Below are 25,215 nucleotides of genomic sequence, written 5' to 3' on the forward strand. Positions count from 1 at the left end.
TGATACAGTGGCCTCAAAGAAGAAAAAGAAACAAAACACAACAAATACTTCAGACCATCATAGCAAAATTATCCAGTGTGTTTTATTTCAGGTAATAGCCAAGAAATCTGACTTTGACTCAATATGGCTTTCTTCTAATGTAAAGGCTGCATATACCTATAGTTAAATCCATCAACCATAGAGTATCTGCCAAATACTGCTTTAGATTAACAGCAGAGCATTGGAACACTGCTTCTAGTGAAGCTTTCAGGCTGAGTTTACAGGAGATACATTTTTTAAATTTTGATTTAGAATATTTTATATTTATATGAAAACATACAAATTATTCTTTTATACATATGCTACATATAAAACTTATTATTAACTAGATACGGTACCTTTAATTGGTTAAATTATGCTTTTGCATAATGGGAAGACTCAGTTGGGGCTTCAGCAGAAATAATGAAGAGCTATACTTTTATCTAAGGATAAAAATCTTATTTAAAATCAAGCACATTTCCCTTCTTTTCAAGATACAAATATCAGGTTTTAAAGTACATTCATAAAACAAAGAAAAAATTCTCCCTGAGATTACCAGTGTTGGTTACATGGTGGTAATCTTGGATTCAACAACAGCATCAACAAAAAATGTGTAAATCAGATTTGCTAGTGTATTACATCTTTTCTGTCAGAGGATTTGCACAACTGTAACACAAGTGTAAAAGAATGGAAAATCAGGCTCACTCTCCATATGAAAAAGGTTATGTGGTTCCCTGGCTTAATTTCATAATGGAAGAAGAAACATCTTTGTAAGTTAAGTATGCTGGAGCTTTAATGAAAGATTTACATGCTTCATTATGCATAACTGGCTTAGCACTATTTTTGTAAAGCCTGAGTTTTGCCCAAGGATAATAATGTCCTCAAAATGCAGATTCCCATAAATGATGTTTCACTGATATAGCAATACATAGTTTAGTACCCAAATGTTCTAAAGAGCATTATTTTCAAGGTATTTATAAAACATTTATGACAAGGTTCTGATGAAATTCAACATTAAAATATATGAATTATAATTACTAGAGGACAGATCAGTTGTAGACAAGAAAAAAGGATGCCATTTTTCTTACTATGATCTTGACAAAAATCACTCAGTGCTCTAAAGGCCATCACCTATACTACTATAAACTGATTTATTTTGCATTCTTCACCACTTTAAGAATAAACACAATTTTCAAAGTTAAGTTCTACAAGATAACTAAATAAAAATAGAAGGGTTAAAACATATCTTGCCACAGTCTGATTTTTTTTAAAACTGCTGACTGTTTATTTTGCTATAGAATCATGCAATTAATTGCATCTGGGAAGGAAGCCAGGAGGGGAAAGCCCTTCCTGAAACCAAAGAAAATATGTATTTATAGGAAAAGAAGGGAAGCATTAAGTTTCTTCTATGAAAATTTATTATGCAGTAATTACAAAGTTTAAAGACTCTTCAATTTTAAATAAAAATAAGTGTCATTAAGCACATTTATATACCATGTCAAGTGATTCCAACAAATATCACATAAAATACAGTGCATTTTCAAATCAGAGAGACAAATACTTTCTCATTCACAGTGTTTGACATATTACAGGAAAGCTTGTTCACATAAGGGTTTATTTTAAGGTCATGCTCTTATGAACAGTCCACACCACGCTGTGCCACACACACAAATAATCTCTCAGAATGTGAAGTAACGGGCAAACCATTCCTGGCGTTGTGGATCTGGTGAAGCCACTGGAGAAGCTTCAGTCTGAGGATGGCTGAATTCATAAAGAGAAAAGACAGGTTTAACCCATAACCTAAAGCAAAAGCACAAAAGGCCTGGAAAAAGCATAGATAAGCCAATATGCAGCGCACATTGTTTATGAATCAAGTATCTTATCTAAGTAGCAATTGTAGTTTAATGCCTTTTTTAATACCTCCAATCATCCACTCCATTGGAGAGCATCAGCAGCACAGACAAAGTCACTAAGCCACATGACAAGGTGCAAAAATGTTTTTTGAAGGAAAAAAAAATGGCACTGCTTTTGTAAAAAAAGAAAAAGAAAAAATAGCGTGGTGGGGGAAATGGTTTTTTGAAAGATCCTCTTTTAGCATCCTTTTCTACTGGTCAAGTTAGTTGTCAGACGTATGATGCAAGCATCATATTCTTAAAGACGTGCTGAACAAAGACTGGTAAGTAACTGAACAATTACATATTTTAAATGGTGCGTAACTCAGACTTACTTTTTTTCAACTGCATGCACATGGGGATCAATACATTATATCAACGAATTCAGTGGAAAGCAAGCACACTTTTCACTGACGAATATAATTCCCAAGTAAACATGCATGATACGTAATCCCAAATATGTAATCCCTATATAAACGTTATTGCTTTAGTTAAATGAAGTTCTTTGGATACAAGAATTAAGAAAATAATCCCTACCGGTTTTTGGCAATACAAGGCACCAAATAATTTGCAATGGAAACTCCAGCATCATAATCCACGAGTTCATGCACATGCATGTTACTGACGTCTGAACACATACATGCATACCACATGCATAGGGAAAAATAAGGAACATTAAATATTATGGAAACTCTACTTTGCCTTTAGAAATAAAATCCTATTACTTTGTAATCTTACTGGTTATACCCACTCCCTAGCTATATTTTTCAGGTAGCATCAAAATGGAAGTAAAAATGCAAAATAGAAAGGGCTTTTATTATTCAGAATATGAAATATTATACATTTGTTTTAGTCCACTAGTCAAACTCATGCCATCACTTTCTAAGTAAAGTCAGTCTTAGGTATGTTAATGCTGAAGCACAGCATTAAACAACATATCATGCATACATATATTCCCATGTACTCTAGACTTGCTTTAAAAAAGAATTTCTGAGGTAAGGAAAGGGAGAAAATTAAAACACATTCATCTAACACGGAAAACAGTCTTGTTGGGGAAAAACCACTATTGCACAATAATTTTAATAAGGGAGTATAACATATTCCTAAAGGACACTAGTAATAACACCGACATTTAACACAATTGTTCATAAATGTAAACAATTGAAAGCACATGAACCATATTGATAATTTAGCTCCTTACATCCCCCCCCCCCGTTTTTTGGTTGGTTTTTTAAAAGAAAGGCTCAAGATAATGGATGGGGGGGGCACATTTCAACAAGATTTACAATAAAAAGGAATACTGTAAAGAGGTTTAAAATAGGGTGTGAAAATCAAAATTCCACAGTATGATTTGTACTCCTGAGGTGTTCCTGACATGTGGATTTCAGCTAAAAAGAAATCAATTTTTTCTCCAAGTTAGGGGTGGGGGAGAAACTGGTGAGACAGTGCTCACCTCAAAAACGTCTTGGGCTCTTTGGGTGGTATTGGCTGTGGAAGTGGTCTGCTGCTGTTGAACTCAATATCGTGGATGGGTGAATTAGGAATAGGGTCCAGACGGTTAGGATGTCCATTGCCCACTCCGCTAGATTCCAGAGCACTTAGATTGGGGACACTCACAAACCTGTTTGCTGATTTATCATTCTTCTTCTTTTGCTGCATTAAAAATAACAAATGTAAGGTAGGGCCCTACATTACATTAGTCCAGATGAGGAAGTTGCTGGGTTTTGTTTTGTTTTGTTTAACCTGGAAACAAAGTTTGCTTTTTAAATGTTATATCTGCTGCATTTACAGTATGGAGGGATATAAAAGCAAACCGCTTCAGCCAGTTTGTTGCAATATTATGGCGCCTGGCTTAGTTTTAAATAACTTTGGCAGATTCAAGCTATATAATTATTATTCCATGAATAATTATCAGAGAATGGAAGCTATTTCCCTATTAATGCTACCATGGCCCAAATCCAGTACTACCCAACTGTACAAATGTAGTAGAGGAGTCTCACTTTGAAGAAAAGCCTGTTAATTCCTTGCCTAATTACAGTACCTTTCCCAATCCCACACTAACTTACTAGAGTGGTAACATTTTTTTTTTAGAATATAAGCAGCTTCTGGTCCAGTTCTTCACATTTAAGGTTAACATAAGAAAGAGAGAGCGAGAGAAACTCTCCACAGAAGTATTTCAATTTGTTTAACATTTGCATTTCAAATGATGACTTTGGATAAAACAATTCTTCTCTCAGATATAACCTTAAATTCATTGAAGAGAAAATGTAGTCAACGGTCCATACATTCAGTTAAGAGGCAGCACTAAAACAGAGTGGTAGAGAAAGGTGTGAGCTGCTAGCCTTCCTTCCACCATGAAGATAGCTTCTAATATGAACCAGGTCTTCTGTGTAGACTGCCTGGAGGGTTCCATTTGAGTTACTGGGAGTCATGTGGAAGGTAAGGTTCATACTGGAGGCTATTCATGGTAGAGGGAAGAGAACCATGCCACTTCACCATGTTGTTTCAGTTTCACCCCTGGTTGAATGTGTGAACTGCATCAGAAGGGATCAAATACAAGTATTTTGATTTGACCAGTTGTATTGGTGAAGACAGCAACCTTTAGATTTGTATGGAACAGGGACAGTGCAGGTTCCTTCTTTCAAAAGCATTCTGTGCAAATCAAAATGTTACTTTCTCCACTGTTGATTCAATTAAAGAATCATGTCAATGAGAGCTTTTGTGGTCTCCCACCTATGTATTTTGGCTCAGGCAATGTATCAAGCAACTTATTAGTTAAAAACATGGCTGGTGGAAAACAAAAGGCCTCATTCACACAATTCTTTATTGGCATCCTCAGGTAGGTTGTAAGAACAGTGACTGACATCTTAACTAAATTTACTCAAGAAAGCCCTAATGAAATTAAAAGGACAAGTTAGGCATGCCCAGTTTGTCCTTGGAATTTTCCAACTGAAGTTCTATCTTCTTAATGTTCTAGTTTTTGTTTATTATTCCAGCTCCTTGCCAGGAAATATAAAATTCATAGTTCTTTCCACTAGATGGCACACATGAATCTATATTTCAAATTGAAGCAAACTCTTTACTATCTATAAAAATTAAAGACAGATGAACTGGTGATGTCATTGATAATATATTAGCAATAATGATTTATCACTTTGCAAAAATGAACAATTGTTTTGCTTTATATATCAAGCCAGAACTGCAATTAGCAGGCATGCTGGCGGGGAGAAAGTAATTTGGATCTCATGTTAACAACTTAGTAATGATTGTACACATCATGCAGAATGCAATGATAATCTGGAAAGGCTCTAAGAGACCAAGCTGCAGAAAAGACTAACAACGTGGAGATCAGGAAGAAAGAGAAAAGAAACCTCTTACAAGTCTTACAAACGTATCTAAACTTAAACTTTCTCAAAGACCTCTTTAATGCATTATATAAAACATAAAAGATATGTTCAAAATTAGCAGACATTTTGATATGACACATCAGCTTCAGTGCTATACAGTAGTGGCTGAAACATTTAAGAGCAGCTTCAGCCACTAGAGTATAGCACTGAAGCTGATGTGTCACATCAAAATGTCTGCTAATTTTGAACATTTGTTTTATGTTTTATTTTACACATTAAAGAGGTATTTGAGAAAGTTTGTGGAAATGCCTATTTTGACATTATTATACTGTCTTATCTAAACTTAATCTTAACACGTTCTAGAAAGAAACTGGGTGGCACATTGCTACTTACAGTTAATTAGAATAACGTGAATGAGTGTTGACTTCAGCAAAATTTGATTGTCAGAGGGAATACTGGCAAACCACATTTTCCCAATGTTAACATTTAACCTGTGATACATACCTTCACCAGAGGGTTGATAACACCAACATTAGGACTTGCATTAAACACTTTGTTGAAGTTAGTCTCCCTATTGACTAGTTCCAATTGATAGAATTTCTTGTCATCCTAATAAAGAATAAGCAATAAAACTTATTCTTTCAAGCATATAACAAGAATAATTTACAACTTTCCCTTTATTTGTGAGCAATGAAAATGTAAACTGTAATAAGTGCTAAAATACTAATGAAGTTGTCTGCAATAGTCTTCACTGATTCCCAAGTAAGATCTTCAACTTTTTATTTAGCACAGAACAAATATCAGATTATTTAATCAATACCTAGCCACCTAATGGCACAGCAGGGAAATGACTTGACTAGAAAGCCAGAGGCTGCCGGTTCGAATCCCCGCTGGTATGTTTCCTAGACTATGGGAAACACTTATATTTGGCAGCAGCGATATAGGAAGATGCTGAAAGGCATCATCTCATACTGCGTGGGAGATGGCAATAGTAAACCCCTTCTGTATTCTACCAAAGACAACCACAGGGCTCTATGGTCACCAGGAGTTGACACCAACTCGACGGCACACTTTACTTTTACCCTAACCCTGCATTTGTCATCCTGGCCAGATTACATTCATGTTAGGTGAGATGTGTTCATGTAGCTGATGGCTTCTACTACCACAGCTACAGAACCTGTGCAGGTTGTACGTGTGCACAATTTTTGCTGATCTCAAAAGTGCCCTCCCTGAGGTCACATAGCTCCCAGGGGATATATTTCAGGTGGCACAGGGCACTTCTGAGGGAAGGGAAGACAGGCAAAAGTTGAACTTGTTCCACCTGTGTGAGTGCCGATGCTTTGATAGTCGGCAATATGAACACCACTTCCCACTGCGTGCCTAAGTTAGGATGTCAGCCACAGATTACTGCATGGCTAGGCCTATACTTTAAGACCTGAAAAACAATTCTTTTAAATAGGAATCATTCTTGCTTTTGTATTCTTAAACACAATAGTGAGACAAAATCCCCACTAGCATTTATGCAAGCAGAATAGCACTCCTGCTTGTGGCAGAGTGGGATTTCAGCTCCTCCTCTACTTTGGCAGCTTCCCGAGTTCTATCCCACGCTATTCCTGAGGGGCACTCAACATTCAGGATTGCCTTTGTATGGAGGCGTTGGGAGCTGTAGGGTGGAACTGGGGCAAGGAATCCCCATTTCATGAGCGTCATGCTGCTCACAGCTATCTGAATCAAAACCAAGGTTAACTGGGATGTCTGGAGTAAAGATTTAAAATACTCTGAAGTTATTATTATTTCCCCCAGACATATCTACTTGTAAGAAATACTGTATTATATTGAAGTTTTAACTTGAAACTTCACTTTATAACAAACTCCACTTTATTTTTCAGGAAATTAGGCAAAAGTTACAAGCCTTTGGCATGCTCATACTAGGACAAGCTTCAAACTGTCTTACAATCAGTTTCTTTATCAGCTGATCCCTCTCAGCAATCAGGTCCTTCAACTCTGCAATAAGCTGCAAATCTTCTGGTCTTGATTCCCTGTTTTGATATTTTTCTTCCATTTCTTCTAAACTTTATCAGAGACAAAAACATCACCTATGGGTTAATAGTTCAAAGTTCAAGTATAATAGCATAAAATCATAGTATCAAATCAATGTAATTAAGGAATGAACCACAGAATAGCCTCCCACATAGAAGTAGGGCTTTCCCATTGTTGCCCATAACAGAGGTAAAAGTGCTCTGGTCTTGTTCAGCTCCACCTGTCATGTTCAGCAATGGGAGCCACACAACAAGTGGAGGCTTCTTCCTCAGTTAAAAATACAATGAATAAAATTAAAATTAATCAGTTAACATGAAAGACATGATGAGACTAATTGTTGAGAAAATTTAGCACAAACAGTACAAATAATACAAAGGGGAACAGAAATAAAGTCAAGAAAATTGTGAAAAGATTTTAAACGGAGTGAAGAAGCATTAAAGGAGAGAATGGAAGTAAGCATACCAACTTACAGAAAAAATTATAGGGCAAACCCCCAGAAAATAAAGCTTTATATTTCTAGAAAGGGTGATAACTTCTGAATTCAAAAGCAGATTACTATTTAGTATTGATCATTCACTGAAGATCAGTCAGGTTCATAATATCAACTACTACTATAATAAAAACCTAGGAGCAGTTCCCACAGATCATGGGGGGGGGGGCAGGGTGTGCACAGGAGCAAGCTGCGGTTTATCTACTTCCCTGTAATCTACTCGGAGCTTCCATAATGTTCTCCTGGTGGATGTCAGTTCTCTGACTTCTGTGGCTTTGTTTAAAACATTTAAAATTTTAAAAAGACTTCTTTGTTCAGGCTTTTACTCATTAGGGTTTGCCATTCTCTCTGCTCTCCTACTGCTCTGTCTTTGTCTTTTTCTTTATTTTTTGTGGCGGGTGCTTTTTGGGTTTTTTATTATTTTTATTGCTTTTAATTGATTTTAACAATTTAATGTAATTTTTATTGATTTTTTTCTGTATTTTAACTGTTGTAAAATGCCTTGGGATGAGTTTTATGAAAGGCGGTATAGAAATTGAACTATAAATAAATAAATAATGAATTATGTCTGGCAAATAATTCTTCTAGAATCAAATTACTACTCTGAATTTTAGATAAGAAACTCAGATCTTCACAAGGGGTCCTCCTGGATCTAGCGCTGCTCCTCGAAAATCAGGTGGCAGTGGTGGTCAGGAGTGCCTTTGCTCAATTCCAGCTGGTGGCCAGGAGCGCCTTTTGCTCAATTCCAGCTGGTGCCCTTCTCCTTCCTTGAGAAGGCTGATCTGGCCTCTGTCATCCATGCCTTAGTCATGTTGCGTTTGAATTATTTCAATGTGGTCTACGTGGGCTGCCCTTGAAAAGTATTCAGAAACTGCAAATGATGCAGAATGGAGCTGCCAGATTGATTTCTAGGATTGCTTGCAGTACGCACATTACTCCAATCTTGAAAGCACTGCACTGGCTGCCAATTTGTTTCTTTCTGGGTACAATTCAAGATGCTGGTTATACCTTTAAAGCCCTAAATGGCTTGGCCTTAGGGCCCTAAGTGGCCTTAGGGACTGCTTACTCCCAGCTGACTCTACCCACCTGACTAGATTGGCTGGGAGGACTCTGCTCCGCATGCTGACACCTGTTGAGGCTTGTTTGTTGAGAATGTGGGATGGGGTCTTCTTAGTTAACGCCTCCAGGCTATGGAACTCCCTCTCAGCTGAGATCCACATGGCTCCCTCTCTCCCAGTCTTTAGGAGGAAAGGGATTCAGGCATTCAGCCAATGACTTGTCCCTGTTCTCTCTTAATTTTAGCAGTTTTTATTGTATTTTGATGTTTTTATTGAAAATTTATTATTTTTATTTTGTTGTTAACCACCCTGGGATTTAGGATGAAGGGTGGCATATAAATACAAATATCAATCAATCAATAAAAGGTTACAGGTTTAAAAGTGGAGGAAAATGCCTTGGAAAAGCCCTGTATTAGGCCTTTAGTCAGTCAAAATTGGACTTCAAAGGGCTCTTGAACTAGATGTCACACTTTCAAAGGACCACTTCTTCAGAAGCAGGTATTTGATTTTGGTCATGTAGTCCTAGCTAAAGTCAGGCTCAGATGAATGGCAGCTTATGAACAAAAGTTTGCTTATTCAGTCCATCTCACACCCCAGCATTGAACTGTCATCCCTTGGCTAAATGTTGTTAACCTGCTTGTGTGGAAAGCCACATAGGGCCCATACAGATCGGATTTCATAACTGACAACTTCAAAAAATCCCTTTTTTCAGAGGAGAGTTGGTCTTGTGGCAGCAAGCATGACTTGTCCCCATAGCTAAGCAGGGTCTGCCCTGGTTGCATATGAATGGGAGACTTGATGTGTGAGCACTGCAAGATATTCCCCTCAGGGGATGAAGCCGCTCTGGGAAGAGCAGAAGGTTTCAAGTTCCCTCCCTGGCTTCTTCAAGATAGGGCTGAGAGAGATTCCTGCCTGCAACCTTGGAGAAGCCGCTGCCAGTCTGCGAAGACAATACTGAGCTAGATAGACCAATGGTCTGACTCAGTATATGGCAGCTTCCTATGTTCTTATGTTCCCTTTCTGGCAATATTCTGACAGAATATTTCCTTATGGGTAGAGCTTCTTTAATAGGCTACCAAAAGATATTAAGACTATTTTTAGGCAGGAATATTCTTAGAAACACTGGCCCACTAACCAGGATTGTAGTGAATTGCTTGGGAAACAAGAGCCTTAAGTTTTATTTTGTTTAGTGAGATTTCAGACTTCTAGACCCCAATATGGAAGACGGAAATATACAAAACAAATTTTAGTCCATGTCAATAATGCCTTTTATCTTGACTTGTTGACTTACTGAATGGCTTGTACTTACAAATGCTCAAACCATGGTAAATCTGTTAGTCTTTAAGGTGCCACAGGAGTATCCCAGCAATCCTTTTGAATGAACGTTCACACAAGTTCACACAAATAATGCAAAAAAGTCTCAGAAGCACATTTAAAGTAATGTAAGTGAATGTATAAGTAAGTGGAAAGTGATGCATATTGGGTTAAAAAAAACCCCACTCACATATACACTGATGGGGTCTGAGCCGTCAGTGACTGACCAGTTCTGGTCACTACACCTTAGAAAAGATATGGTACAGCTAGAAAAGGTACAGAAAAGACAACCAAATTGATAAAGGGGTTGGAGTTAAGGAGGTGCACAAACCAGCAGATTGCCGGTTCGGTGGTGTGTGTGTTTGTGTGTGTTTACCTTTAAGGAGCAGGGAAGGTGCTCTTACTCCCCCACCACATTTTCCCCGCTGGCTCTGTGCTCAAAATCACTGGCGCAGGGCACAAGTATACCCTCTTGCTGCCCTAGTCAGCGTCAGACTGGAAGTGGCTGGTGCACGTGCGTGACCCTGCTCCTTAAAGGTACCCCCCCTCCCCGCCGCCAGACCGGCTGAACCACCAGACCGGTTCAGAGGTCTGGAAAAGGACCTCCGAACTGGTTTGTGCACATCCCTACTTTGAGTGACTCTGCAATGAGGAAAGATAACAAGGTTTGGGACTTTTTTAGTTCAGAAAGAAGGGAGGTAAGAGGGGACATGACAGTGGTGTATAAAATTATGCATGGTGTGGATCAAGTGGCTGGAGAGGTTTTTCTCCCTCTCACAGCATTAGTACCTGAGGTCATCTGTTAAAGCTAAATGCTGGGAGATTAAGGACAAACAAAAGGAAGTATTTCTTTACACAACAATGCTTTTCTCACGAGCAGGGCAGCCCAGCCTGGGTTAAGCTGCTCGTGTGTATTGGATCCTGGAGCAGCCCATCTGCCTGATGCAGCTTTTTACCCCAGCCTTTTACCAAGGTTAAGCCCGGTTCTGAGATCATGTGACTGCTTGGGCTGCAAGCCCAATTGGACTCAGAGACGGGTGCCTAGAGTTCCCATCACATGGGGGTATCCCCCGATGCACAGCACTCGTCACATGGTTCATGATCTGATTCTAGATGAAGGCACTGACCTGGTATGTATTACAGAGACCTGGCTGGGGGAGGCCGGTGGCCCGGTTTGGACTCAGCTTCTCTCTCTAGGGTACTCTGTTGAGTGGGTAAACGACCATGGGCAGGGAGGTGGAGTGACTGTGGTCTATAAGAATAACATCTCCCTTACCAGGATCCTTGTTGAAGTGTCAGACCATATTGAATGTGTGTACTTAAGTTTGGGGACCAGGGATAGATTGGGACTTCTGATGGTGTACCAATGGCCCCGCTGCTCAACAGAGTCCCTAACTGAGCTGACGGACTTGGTCTCAGGCTTGGTGTTGGAGTCCCCAGGCTTGTGGTGGTGAGGGACTTCAATGTTCATTTCAGGACCAATCTGTCTGCGGTGGCTCAGGAGTTCATAGTGACCATGACAACTATGGGCCTATACCAAGAGGTCTTGGGACTGATGCACATTGCTGGTCACGTGCTTGATTTGGTCTTTCACTCTGAACAAGGTAGTGTTCCATGGGTGGGGACTCCTGTGATTTCCCCATTGTCATGGATAGACCACCATCTGGTTAAGGTTGGACTCACATTCACTTCCCACCTTCGCAGGGGTGAGGGACTTATTAGGATGGTCCGCCCGAGAAGGTTATTGGATCCAATAGATTTCAAGAAGCCTTGGAGGGATTTAATGTTGCTCTGCCGGTAATCCTGCCCTGCCCTGGTGGAGAACTGGAACAGCAAACTCACTGAGGCAGTAGACATGATCGTTCCTAAGCATCCTCTCTGACCCGTTTCAAAACTGGCCCCTTGGTATACAAAAGAACGATGGGGGCTGAAGTGGCAAGGTAGACGACTGGAGCGCAAGTGGAGACTCGACTAGAATCCAACAGGTTGCAACACAGAACACATTTGAAGATCTATGCTCAGGCAATACGTGCGGCATAGGAGCGATTCTTTTCTGCCCATATTGCATCCGCAAGTTCACTCTGGTAGAGTTGTTCAGAGTTGTGAGAAGGCTAGAATGTGTATATATAGCCAGCATAGTGTAGTGTTTAGAGTGTTGGACTAGAAACAGGAAGACCTGAGTTCAAATCCCCATTCAACCATGAAACTCACTGGGTGACTCTGGGCTAGTCATGTATTTCTCAGCCTAACCTACCTCATAGGGTTGTTGTGACGAGAAAAATAACCATGTACACCGCTCTGAGCTCCTCAGAGGAAGAGCGGGATATAAGTGTAATAAATACATAAAATAGTATTTGCTTCTCCTCCCTTGTATCACAATCTGGAACCATCGATTACCCGCTGTGATGTGTTTAATGAATTATTTGTGGGGAAAATATCTCGTATTCGGGCTGACTTAGACTCCATCTCCACAATTACTGCAGTGTCTGATGTGAAGGTATCTAACTCCTTTTGTGTGGTTACGTTGGATCAGCTCCAGTTTGTGACTCCTGAGGATGTGGACGGGCTGACTGGAACAGTGTGGCCTACCACCTGTTCTCTTGACCCTTGCCAGACATGGCTTATACTAACTGGCAGGGGGGTTGTTGTAGAAGGCTTGGTAGAGATTATAAATGCTTCTCTGAAGGAAGGCAGGATGCCTCCTTGTCTCAAGGAGGCAATTATTAGAACACTTCTGAAGAAGCTTACCTTGGATCCCTCAGAGTTGAGCAACTACAGGCCTGTCTTCAATCTTCCATGGCTGGGCAAGGTAATTGAGAGAGTGGTGGCCTCCCTGCTCCAGACAGTCTTGGAAGAAACTGATTATTTAGACCCATTTCAGACTGGCTTTCAGGCAAGCTATGGGATGGAGACTTCCTTGGTTGGCCTGATGGATGATCTCCAACTGGGAATTGACAGAGGGAGTGTTCTCTGTTGGTCCTTTTGTACCTCTCGGTGGCTTTTGAAACTATCGACCATAGTATCCTGGAGCGTCTGAGGGGGTTGGGAGCGGAAGGCACTGCTTTGCGATGGTTCCGCTCCTACCTTTCAGGCAGGTTCCAGATGGTGTCCCTTGGAGACTGTTGTTCTTCAAAATCTGAACTTCTGTATGGTGTCCCTCAGGGCTCTCTATTGTCTCCGATGTTGTTTAACATCTACATGAAACCACTGGGAGAGGTCATCAGGAGATTTGGTGCAGGGTGTTATCAGTATGCTGATGACACCCAAATCTATTTTTCCATGTCAACAACATCAGGAGAGGGCATAAGCTCCCTAAATGCCTGCCTGGAGGCAGTGATGGGCTGGATGTGGGATAACTAACAGACTGAATCCAGATAAGATGGATTGATCTGCCTGTTCTGGGTGGGGTCACACTTCCCCGGAAGGAACAGGTACACAGTCTGGGGGTGCTGCTGGATCCAAGCCTCTCCCTGGTGTCCCAGGTTAAGGCAGTGGCCAGAAGTGCCTTCTATCAGCTTAGGCTAATATGCCAGCTGTGCCCACTTCTTGAGATAAATGACCTCAGAACAGTAATACATATGTTGGCAACTTCCAGACTGGATTACTGCAATGCGCTCTATGTAGGGCTGCCTTTGTATGTAGTCCAGAAACTAGTTGGTCCAGAATGCGGGAGCCAGGTTGGTCTCTGGGTCATCTTGGAGAGAACATGTTACTTTTACTTCCATAATGAAAGAGCTACATTGGCTGCTAAGTTTCTGGGCAAAATACAAGGTGCTGGTTATAACCTATAAAGCCCTAAATAGCTTGGCCCTGGGTATTTAAGAGAATGTCTTCTTCGTCATGAACTGCACTGCCCATTGAGATCATCAGGAGAGGTCTGTCTGCAGTTGCCACTGGCTTGTCTAGTGGCTACTCAGGGATGGGACTTCTCAGCTGCTGAACCAAAGCTTTGGAATGCACTCCCCGCTGAAATAAGAGCCTCCCCATCTCTGACAACTTTTAAAAATTCTTTAAAGATGCATTTGTTCACCCAGGCTTTTAATTAAATATTGTTTTAATAGTTTTAACATTGTTTTAAAATATTGTTTTTTAATTTTTAATTGTTGTAATGTTATAACTGTTTCTGTTATCATTCATTCTGCTTTAACGAATGTTTTAACTTTTTCTGTTGTTTATTTTGTTTTGTTGTAAATCACCCAGAGACGCAAGTTTTGGGCGGTATAAAAATGTGTTATGTAAATAAATAAATGGTGCATTGTGGGCTATATGGAGGCTGGGATGCATTGTCCAGGCCTCTGGAGATCCATGCATTGCACAGTCCATGCTTCCCACCACTGTTGAAAGATCCTCTAGGGAGAAGGTAAGTTTGGTACAGCCTTCCCCCTGCCCACCCTCCCTCCCCATCATGTGTATAGACTAAATGTGTAGTTCAGCTATAGAATTCTCTGCTGCTGGATGGGGTAACAGCTAGCTACCAATCTAGATGGGTTTTTCAATGGATTAGAAAAATTAATTGATGATAGGTCTATCAATGGCTACTAGTCTTGACAGCTATATATTTCCATCAGGATCAGAGGTGGCAAGACCCTGAACAGTAGGTGCTAGGGAACACTTAATGGGCAGGGCCCCCTCTTTTCCCTGCTTGTGGGCTTCCATGATGCACTTGGTTGGCCACTATGTGAAACAGAATGCTGGTCTAAATGGGCCTTTGGCCTTATCCAGCAAGACTGTATGAAGGTGCCAAATAAAATGATGTATTGGGTGGGTGTGGAAGTGAGGTATGGGAGTGAGAGAGAGATGGTATTATGTACAGGAAGGATGATGACTGGGGAACATTTAAACCAAAGCAATGGAGGAGTAATGTGGCTGTGTGTGCTTTTCTATGATGACATGCTCCTTCCAAAGTAATATTTTAAATAGTATGTGTGCCAGCCAGTATATTAAGCAGAATATTATGCAGACACGTTTGAAGCTTAGTTAGGGTTCATTCTATTTCTGTGATGCCCTGATATTTTCGCACTGGGCACCATATTTTAATGTGTGTGGATCAGATCTCTGTGTTGGCTTTTTCTGGTGTGACATAGAGCTAGTCTGCACAAATGACAAATCATAATACAAAACCTGCTAGGCTGAACTATAGGTTACAAAGAGTGATGTGGGGAATCCTAGCTTCCTCAAAGAGCACAGGGTGTGTGTGTGTGTGTGTGTGTGTGTGTGTGTGTGTACACATATATACACAGAGCATGCAAACATGCTAAGGATTCCATGGTACCTATGGCTGAACAATTATTCAAAATACTGTTATACATTTGGATTGGGAGCTTGCATGTATTTTTATGATAATGGCCCAAATGTTTTGCAGCTTAATACAGGCAGTTCTGAGCTGCCTGTGCTGCTGCAGGCTCCTAAGGAAGGACCAGCTGTCTTGCATAAGAATGCAAATACTGGAAGTAGTTCATCTGAACATCAGGAGCACTGAAGTGTGCGAGTGCAATTTTAATTGTGCTCTAGTGCTTCCTTAGGAATCTGCAGCAGTGCGGGCAGCTCAGAATCGTCCATGTAACTACGGAACATGTCTGCCACTAATTTTAAAAGAGAAACAATCTATTGAAGAGCTGCAAACTCTAACTTTCACAATCTCCTTCAGAATGAAAGCAAAACAACTAGAACCCTACCCCCCATCCCCACTTTACCCTTTTACTGCCCTAGCAGGATAAAGAACACTGGAAGGAGACAAGGAAAGAGATGAAGATAAGGATGATGTGAACAATATAAGTGAAAAGTACAGTCACATTGAAATGGTTCAGCCATATACATCTTTAAATGAAAATAACCTTTCAGGCTAAAAACACATCTCCATTGCCTCCCTAGCTGTTGCTCCATTGGTAATACTTCTGGAAATGAGTGCTATAATACTTACATGCCAGTTACAGAATGGAGTAAGAAAAGACGACTTCACATGTAACGACAGCAAGTAATATGGAAGAGTTGCTGGTTCCTGCCAAGTCCACACTCCTGTTACTGCTACCACTTCCATGATGTCTAAACTGAGCCCCTGGTGGCGCAGTGGTAAAAACTGCCGCCCTGTAACCAGAAGGTTGCAAGTTTGATCCTGACCAAGGGGCTCAAGGTTGACTCAGCCTTCCATTCTTCCGAGGTCGGTAAAATGAGTACCCAGAATGTTGGGGGGCAATATGCTAAATCATTGTAAACCGCTTAGAGAGCTTCCAGCTATAGAGCGGTATATAAATGTAAGAGCTATTGCTAAACATGCCAATGTTGGGTGGGAAACGTCAGCAAACCAGCTTGCCCAACTTTGTCAAGCTGACTTCAAATGTCTTCTGAATGTTGGGCTGATGTGGGTTACTGACATTCTCCACCTGACACTGATGGATTCAGACTTCATGAAAGTGGCAGCAGTAGTGGGAGCAGGCACTTGGCAGTGTGGCTCTTCCATATCACTTGCCACCTGTATGTGTGAAGCTGCCCAGAGCTTAAAGCAAAAGTCCCTTTCAAAGAGGAACTTTCCAGTTAACACAGGAATTTTCATAATGTTTTTAAAAAGTTAAATTTGTTTGCAAAGAATCCTGGTTGTCCTTTATCTGTGTGGTGCTTATAAACTGGCATTTTTAATTTTTAACCATTTTGTTAGCATAGAAGAATTGTCATAGCTCAGGACCCATGCACACACCCACACCCAATGACTGAAGAGGATGCAGAGGACTGGATTTTTAATCAACCGCAGAAGGCAGTCAGTGAAGCAGCCACCCCGCTAGAGATTTCTAGAGACTACTGAGGAGGAAAAGGAGCCTTAGTCAATAGTGAGGCTTTGTTCCTGAGAAGTTAGCTCAGCTTCCATCCTCTGACTCTGATGACTCCTCTCACACCTGCCTGCAGTCCTGGAGGACTCCCTTCCATCTACATGTGAAACCCAAGGGTTGCAGGAGACACTGCTCTGCTGAACACACACCTGCATAATAAAGCACGGCCCCTTTTAACTCTCAGGTTGCCTCCAGGAACATGGGGCTTCAGACATACTCCTGCTGTAGGACTACTTGAACCCTCAGTTAGCTCCTGGCCAATGCTAAATCAACACTCCAAGCTCCCTGAGTGAGCCATCTGTGCTTCTGACCATTTATTGCTCAGCCTGTACCTTTGCCATGCCTGGTCAGAATGTCCCTGTAGGCTCCAGCCTGGAATAGAGCACTGGCCCGCTTCCAGACATGCTGTACTGACATGCCAGGGTTTTCTGTTGTGTGAGGGGGAGGGGTGTTTTCCATCAATTCCCCTTGCTTCCTGAAATCATGTTCCCTGAGTCAACCTTCACGGTCATAGTTTTGGGAAGCACAGGCAGTTGCAAAGGGAAGATCAGCAAAAATCGCCCCTCCCCTGTCAAACAATGAAAAACCCTGGAATGTTAGCGCAGGGTTAGTCCGGATGTCAGCCAATATCGCTTAGCCCTGCCGATTTGCCAAGAGTTGGGCCTCTTTTGTGTTTTATCTGAGGGTTAAATCCTGCACTAATGCAAGCCCAAATATTTCCACTGAAGTTAATGGGTACACCACTGAAAACAGATTTAGGCCTTTGATTTAAGAGTGCTTCTACTTCTGTATTGCGACTCAAATGTCAGTTATAATTTATTATAGATCACTCCACTCAAACTCAGCCCAAATACGAAATTGTTTAATGTAATAAAACTTACGAAACTTGCAAAGCTGAATTAATTTCCTTGAGCAGCTCTTGAGTCTTATTAAAATCTGCCAGCATGCTTTGTTTCTCTCTGATGTGGTCTGCTGTCATGACATCCAGCTCTTTCTCATGTTTCTTGTTTAAATCTTGTTCATGTAGCCTGTTTATTTGTTGTCAAAAAAGTTATTCTTACATCAGTCAGCTTTGTTCATCTTGATTTCCTGCCATGTTTGCAAAGGCTCTGTGCATAGCATAACTGACAAGTGCTACAAAACCCAGTTCTGCTATTTGCATTTATCTTCTAGTTTATTTCACTAAAAATCATCTCCTTTAATGCTTTATAAATATGTTGAAATGTAAACATAAAAATATTTTGTCTAAGCTTAATTGGTTGGTTAGCATTGCACTTCAGCAATAGCTAGTCTCTAAACTGTGCAACTTGCAATATCCTGTGTGACACACAGTCCAAGCCTTAAATTGCACAGCTACATCAACAGACATTAATACACCCGTATGAGGTGCAGCAGTTTCATTTTGACTGCCTAAAAACAGTTTGCTTACCTGTAACTGATGATCTGTAAGTGATCCATTGACATTAATAAGCCTGGGTTCTGTGCCTGTGCAGGACCTCGTGGGTGGAATTTCCAAGCTCTTTGTGTTGCTTGTGCTCCACTTCTTGCACTTGACATAACCATTTATTTTGGCGGTTAGAGCGCCACTTCTGTTCCTGGACGACCGCCTTGAAGTGACAATCATCCTAAATTTCTTATAACAGATAAGTCCTTTTAAAAAAAACAAAAAACTTTCCGCTTACTACTGTGGGGAGAATGGGAGGGTCTTATGAATGTCAACGGATCACTACAAGTAAATATCCTATTTATCTCTGGCATGATCCGTTGCCATTCATAAGCCTGGTGAGCTTTCATAGGCAGAGGGTGTAGTAAGCTATGGTAAGACCCTATTTAAAACATTCCTCTCAAAATTTGTCTCTGCAGCAAAGCAAAGATCAGTAGTATAGTGCTTCACAAAACTCTGACGACCAAGTGGCCGCCTTACAAATGTCTTCTGTTTGGATGCCGGATAGAAGTGCTGCTGATGTTGCATAAGCCCTGGTAGAATGGGCTCTTATAGTATGTGGAGGTTCTATATTTTGTACCCTGTAAACTAATGAAATTAACTCTACCAGCCAGTGAGGTAGATGTCTACAAATAGATTGGCCTTTGGGTATACCCTTATAGGCCACAAAGAATTGTCTACATGCACGGAAGTCTTTAGTTCTTTTTAAGTAAAACAGGAGTGTTCTCCTTGCATCCAATGCATGTAAAGACGTTTCTAAAGGTGTAGCTGGGTTTCTAAAGAAAGTGAACAGTACTATATCCTAATTCAGGTGGAAATAAGATCTCACCTTGGGAGGGAACAATGGGTCCATCAGCATGAGCACCTTATCAGAGTAGAATCTAGTATAAGTTGTTTCCATTTTCAGAGCTGTTAACTCGCGAACTCTTTTTGCAGTGGTTATGGCCACAAGAAAAACAGTTTTCAGACTAGCCATCTTCATAGTGGTTGTTGCCATCAGCTCAAAGGGTTTTTTCAGTCAGAGTTGATAGTACTAATGACAAACTCCATTGCTCGATAGGCTGTCTCATTGGAGGATATAGATTATTTATTCCCTTGAGAAATCTCTTGCATTCAGGATGGGGAATTGCAGTTCTACCATCCCAACCCATGAGTTTAGAAGAGAATGCAGCTAAATGGACATTTATTTATTTATATCCTGCCCCTCCTGTACACTAATGCTTGGGGCAGTTCACAACAATAGAATAGATACAATGTAAAATAAAAGTTATAAAATTAACCAAATCAAGTAAACAAGTTAAAAGTCAGGCTAAAAACCACAATCAGTATTAAGTTTCAAATTAAAAGTTATTTTAAAAGGTAAAAATTGAGCATTATAAAAACTAAAGAACCTACCAGATATAACCAACGATGGAGCATTAAAAAGCCTCTTTAAAAAGATGTGGTTTTAGTTTTTTTTAAAAAAACAAAACACTGGGGGAGGGAATATAGTGAAGCTCTTCGGGAAGGGTGTTCCAAAGCTGAGGGGCCACAACTGAAAAAGCCATGTCTCTACACCCCGTCAACTGGATCTCTGCAAGTGGTGGAGCCATGAGCAGGGCCTGAGACGATGAGTGGAGGGCCCTGGCAGGTTTATATGAGCGAATGCGGTCCAACAGGTACCCCAGCCCTAAGCCGTGTAGAGCTTTAAAGGTCAATACCAGCACCCTGAATCTAGCCTGGAAGCGGACCAGTAACCAATGAAGCTGCCGCAGGATGGGTGTGACACTCATGAAATGACTTGCACCCACAAGCATCCTTGCAGCACCAGTCTAGACCAGCTGAAGCTTCTGAACAGTCTTCAAGGGCAGCCTCACATAGAGCACAATGCAATAGTCTAATCTGGATGTTACCAACGCATGAGTGACTGAGGTCAGGTCCAACTTCTCCAAGTAGGATCACAGCTGGCTTACCAGCTGTAGTTGGTAAAAGGCACTTCTGCACACTGCTGCCACCTGTACCTCCAACGATAGCATCGGGTCCAGAATCACCCCCAAGTTGCGGACCTTGTCTTTCAGGGTGAGTGTGACCCTGTTCAAATCCAGATTGACCTCATTACTCAGATGGTCAGTTCTACCAATCCAGAGCACTTCCATCTTATCCGGATTAAGTTTCAGCTACATTGTTGGCAGCTTCTGCACATTCAGTACAGGGAGGAGACAGACCTTCAGGAGGAGGATTATGGTTCTTCATCAGACTCTGAATCTGGAGGCACTGAACACCCATCAGGTTCCTTGCCTGGGGAAAATGTACAGCCTATGCCATCAATATCCCCAACTGAAGGGGATACATATCAGAAATGGCTGAGACCCTGGGTCTCAAACTTAAGAAACTAGAGAAATAAAGAACCCTGTGTATAATTTTATGGCTACCTCCCACTCTGCACAGCCAATAGCATCAAAAGTTTTCTTAGAACCGGGCCACGGGGATCTGGCCCGGTCCTTGCCGCCGGGGGGGGGAGTGCCTCTGAACGCTCCCTCCCTCCATTTGAGTGAGCTGCAGCTGCCCCTGTGGCAGTCCCCAGGGACACTGGGAGAAATTCCTCTTGCACTGGTCAGATGGCAAGCCTGAGAGCCAAGAACTACACAGACCATATTTGACTCCCTGTTCCATGCTGCCTCCTTCTAAGTTTGAACGTGAAGAGTGAGCCCTGCCTTCCCTCCCATGATCCCCGAAGTCTTGGGGAAGGTCTCTAAGGAGGAGTCACAGCAGAAGCTGCCCATGGGCAGAGGTTGCTTGCCTGCCAATACTTCAAGACACTCTGTGATCGGTCTGTCGACTGGAGGAGCTGGGCACATTGAGCAGACAGCTCCATTGCTAAGGGCGTTGTATGGGGACGGCAGTGTGCAGTGCACAGCTTAGATTTCAAACCATGCCTACAGTAGTTAAGTACCAGGAGGACACTTTTCTGAAATCCAGGCTAGCTTGTGAATGTGTGGTTCTGTTGCAGTCAAGGACTGTCCTCGCCATATTCTGGAGGGCAAATTCTACAATTCAGGTGGTCGATCAAAGAAGTTCACACCAGTTCTCATTGGAGAGATTGCCGTTTTGGAAGACAATAGGGACCATGTACTCACAAGTACTCACTCATGTACTTTCTGGTGGAAGATACCAACAAGGCCATTACCCATGACAGCCGTTGCTTCAGGTTCAGCGGCAAATCCATAAAAATTTCAAGGGGCAGGGGAAGTGGCTTTTTGCTTTGATTCATCATAATCATTGTTTCTGATAATGTTTTGGATTTTCTGCTATTGGTTTTAATAATAATAATAATCTTTATTACGGTCGTTGGCCAGCACAAATTGTAAAACAGTAATACTATACAGTAAATGCAATATGAGGAAAGTGTTGCAGTATTACGGGGATTAAAATTGATGTAGCATTAAGACTGAGGGGGAGGGAATCTAAAAATACAAAATTTTAAAACATGATATAAAACACAAACAGAATAGATAAAATGCATGTAAGCTAAAAAGCACTCAGCCAAACACTTTGTTTCAGTCAAAAAGCAGTATAAAATCAGAACAAATTTAAAAGAGGGGATAATCAGCATTCTATGGGGTCCTGCTCAGCACAGAGTCACTGAAAATGCTAGTAAAATACTAGTGAAATAGATTAAAATAAAAGGGCAGCTTGTTCCTGCTTATTGAACAATTACAACTCCAAACACAGCTCAGCTCCCAATCTGGGAGGAGATATACAATTCAGGGGCTCTATAAAGTGTTAGCATTGAATTAGCTACTTTTAAGCTGGCAATACCTATCCCCACATGCCCAGCTACAACTAGCCGAGATATGAGTACAAATTGCTCTGGCATTGTGTCGTTTATTTGTCCATTTTTAGGCTCTTCCGAAAGCGAAGGGCTGCACTGCAAAATTTGGCTACCTGTCTAGTGGAAGAGGAATTACTTCCTTCCAGGAGCCTGGCAGTCATCTGAGGTAGATCGAGACCTGGGAATTTGACTGTCAGAGGGTGAATGAAATCCCGGCGCAGGTCTCTGTAGAGCAGGCATTCCAATAGTACATGGGTAACTGTTTCAACTTGACCCTCGCCGCATGGGCAAAGCCTCTCCCCATAGGGGATCCCTCTGTATCGTCCCTCTAAAAGGGCTGAAGGCAAGGCATTACATCTTGCCAAGGTGAAAGCTTTTCTAAGAGGGGGCACCTCCAGGGCAGTAAGATAGGGTGCTGGGGCCAAGCAATACCTAACTGATTCTTGGCAGCTATTGGTTTTGTTGAGCATTTATTTATATTTCTGGGATCCAATTGTTACACTTCCGGGTTGAAACAATAAAGATCTTAAAGTGTGTGGGAAAGAATAAAGATATTATCGTGTGGGAAAGATGGGGCAGAGTTGCTTTCATCCCTGGGAGCCCCCAAATCCTCTTTAGTCTGTCCTAGGTGGTGTGGTCACCCAGTAGAGCCTGTTGTTGCTTAATTTTTAGGGGATGTGGGCACTCCAAAGGCCTTTAGGTCCAGGTTCCAAAATTACCTAGGTGCACCTCTGAGTAGCATGAGACGGAGATGTGCAAGGAACCAGTGGGGGTGGTTCAAAGGTGGGGGGCATATCTTTAAGGGTGGGGGGAGGGTGCACTTACCCCATATTGTCATGCCCTCGATCTCCGACAGCGAGGAGGAAGGGGAAGCTGTCAACTTTACAGCCGATTCAGGACTGTCTGAGGGGCAAAGCCCGGCTGTCAGCATTCATGAAATGGCTGTGGTAGATCCAACTAATGATTTAGAGCAGGCACAACAACCTGAGTCAGCAGAAAGCGTGAGGGACCAATCCGAATAAGAGCTATGCAATGAGACACCACTGACTCCACAACAGCACAGGCTCACGAGACGTAGAACGCAATTAGAGGCTGTTAGGAGGAGCAAACGCCTCTTGCTGAGGGCTGACAAGCCTTGAATTCCTACCAGCTGGGAGCTCTCGGCTTGCTCTATAAATCACATTACCAGCCTCCTACTCATTGCTGAGAATCAACGTTTGTCAAACATCCTTGTCGACAGCGTTCAGCCAAGTCGTATCCGATTTCAGCAGCTCCGCTTGCCTCGTGAATTTCCCTAGCAGCTGGCCAGACCTTGACACATATACCTCCCTGTCACCCCGGTGTCCTGGGCTGGAAGTAGAAGGATGTACCTGGTGCGTATGTGCATGTTGGGTGTGTTAGAGCGAGCATGGCATGAGCGTGCACGTGGCGCGCGGACATGCACCGGGTACTTTCTTTTACTTCCAGCCGAGGACACTGGGGCGGCAGGGAGGTACACTGCCGTCTCAATGGGGACTTTTAAAATGGAGCACCAGCGGGGGAAACGTGGTGGGAGAGGTAAGGGCACCCTCCCCCACCCTTAAAGGTATGCCCCCACCTTCGAACCGGCAGAACTGCCAGGCATTTGAACCGGTTTGGAGGACTGTAAAGGGTTTGGAGGACCGTAAAGGGCCTCCAAACCAGTTCCGTGCACATTCCTAGCATGAGACCAGCGTTGCCACTGGTGCCCAAGCCAAGGTGGTTGTCATAAGAAATGGAAGGTTGACTTGAGTTTGAGGGAGAATTGAGGAACCCACCAATGAAACTGGGGCTCTAAAAATGAAGGCCCTCTGTTGTGATTGGGAAGCCTCTTGATCCACAGAATGGAGATGCATGGCTCAGAGTGGAAACCTGCTGCGCCTTCCACAAATGGTGTTCCTCCTAATCATATGGGAGTCCCAGGGATGCTGTGCAGCAGTACTCCCTATGCTCTCCCTAGTCTCTAGGATCATGGGGCAGTTATATCTAACTGTTGACTCCCAGTGACTGGAGCACTTGCAATGAAATGTGTCGTGGGAGTATCTCTCCCAGCATTGGCTTCTTGAGATACACTCCTAGTGTGAGATGCAGGTCGAGGAGTATAAAATCTCGAAGGAGACATAGAGGGTGTCTTTGGTACTGCCACAAACTCCTCTTCCAAATCAGGCTTGACATCCAGCCCTTGACTGAGAAAGCCTTTAAATGTCAAGGCTGATGGAGTCTAGGAGAGATATTGGGGATCTTGTGGCTAAAGCGTCCAAGCACCCTCTAGCTCACGCGCCTGACTGTTCAATCTGAACATTGAAATTGACCACAAAGGAGACATTGTGTCTTGGTGTCAAGGGGTGCCTTCCTGCAAAATCAAAGGTGACTGAGGTGTCCCTGGTGCCAGCATCAAGGGGGACTGGTGAGGTGTGGCTGTTGATGGCGATGGCTGTCTATGGTGTTGATGCAGTTGGTCTGTTGACATTGAAGATGAGTTCTTGGTCTGTGGAGTTGGCATTGAGCTCAATGTTGATGGTAGGGAGGCAGAGTTTCTCAGGATCAATGTTTATATCCTTGTGGAAGCGAGAATGCCCAGCTCCTGTAGAGGGATGGTCCAGTTGGGGATGGTGTGGATGCTCAACCTTGAGCGTGGAGTGGTGCTCTGATCAAGTTTTGCAGAAGAAGAAGCAGGCATCTGTTCCTCAGATGCCTTGCACTTGTGCTTTCGATGATGTCATTGAGGATGATCTCTTAGATACATCAGTCGGATGCTTGAAGATATGATCAGTCAAAGTACCAGTCGGTGTTGAGGTTTTAGACTGAGAGGCCGCTGCAGTCACTGACATTCACCTTGACAGCGACAGAGATGGGGATCGAGGCATTGGCATCAGTGATTGAAGTGCTTGCTTGCAAAGTGCTGTGCAAAGCCTGAGCACTCTATATTTCAAAGTATGGAGGGAGAACAATATACAGATCT

The 25,215-nt window shown here is 42.3% G+C and overlaps 1 protein-coding gene across 8 annotated transcripts in view; it reads right to left on the minus strand.

Annotated features, from left to right (window-relative positions):
* Positions 1–60: 60 nt before the first annotated feature.
* FAM184A (family with sequence similarity 184 member A) overlaps positions 61–25,215 on the minus strand; it is a 143,029-nt gene continuing 117,874 nt past the window's right edge. For 2 of the 8 annotated variants that reach the window (XM_053282918.1, XM_053282927.1), the window contains 5 exons: positions 17,862–18,008; positions 7,212–7,329; positions 5,762–5,866; positions 3,364–3,563; positions 61–1,779 (listed from right to left, as the gene is read on the minus strand). In XM_053282918.1, the coding sequence (XP_053138893.1) occupies positions 1,698–1,779; positions 3,364–3,563; positions 5,762–5,866; positions 7,212–7,329; positions 17,862–18,008 (652 nt within the window). In that variant the 3' untranslated portion in view covers positions 61–1,697. Of the gene's footprint in view, positions 1,780–2,447; positions 2,539–3,363; positions 3,564–5,761; positions 5,867–7,211; positions 7,330–17,861; positions 18,009–25,215 lie in introns of those variants that run through there. The other 6 variants (XM_053282952.1, XM_053282941.1, XR_008312948.1 and 3 more) reach the window with 5 other exon arrangements.

Source organism: Hemicordylus capensis, chromosome 1 (assembly GCF_027244095.1).
Source record: "Hemicordylus capensis ecotype Gifberg chromosome 1, rHemCap1.1.pri, whole genome shotgun sequence".
In the NCBI taxonomy this organism is placed as follows: domain Eukaryota; kingdom Metazoa; phylum Chordata; class Lepidosauria; order Squamata; family Cordylidae; genus Hemicordylus; species Hemicordylus capensis.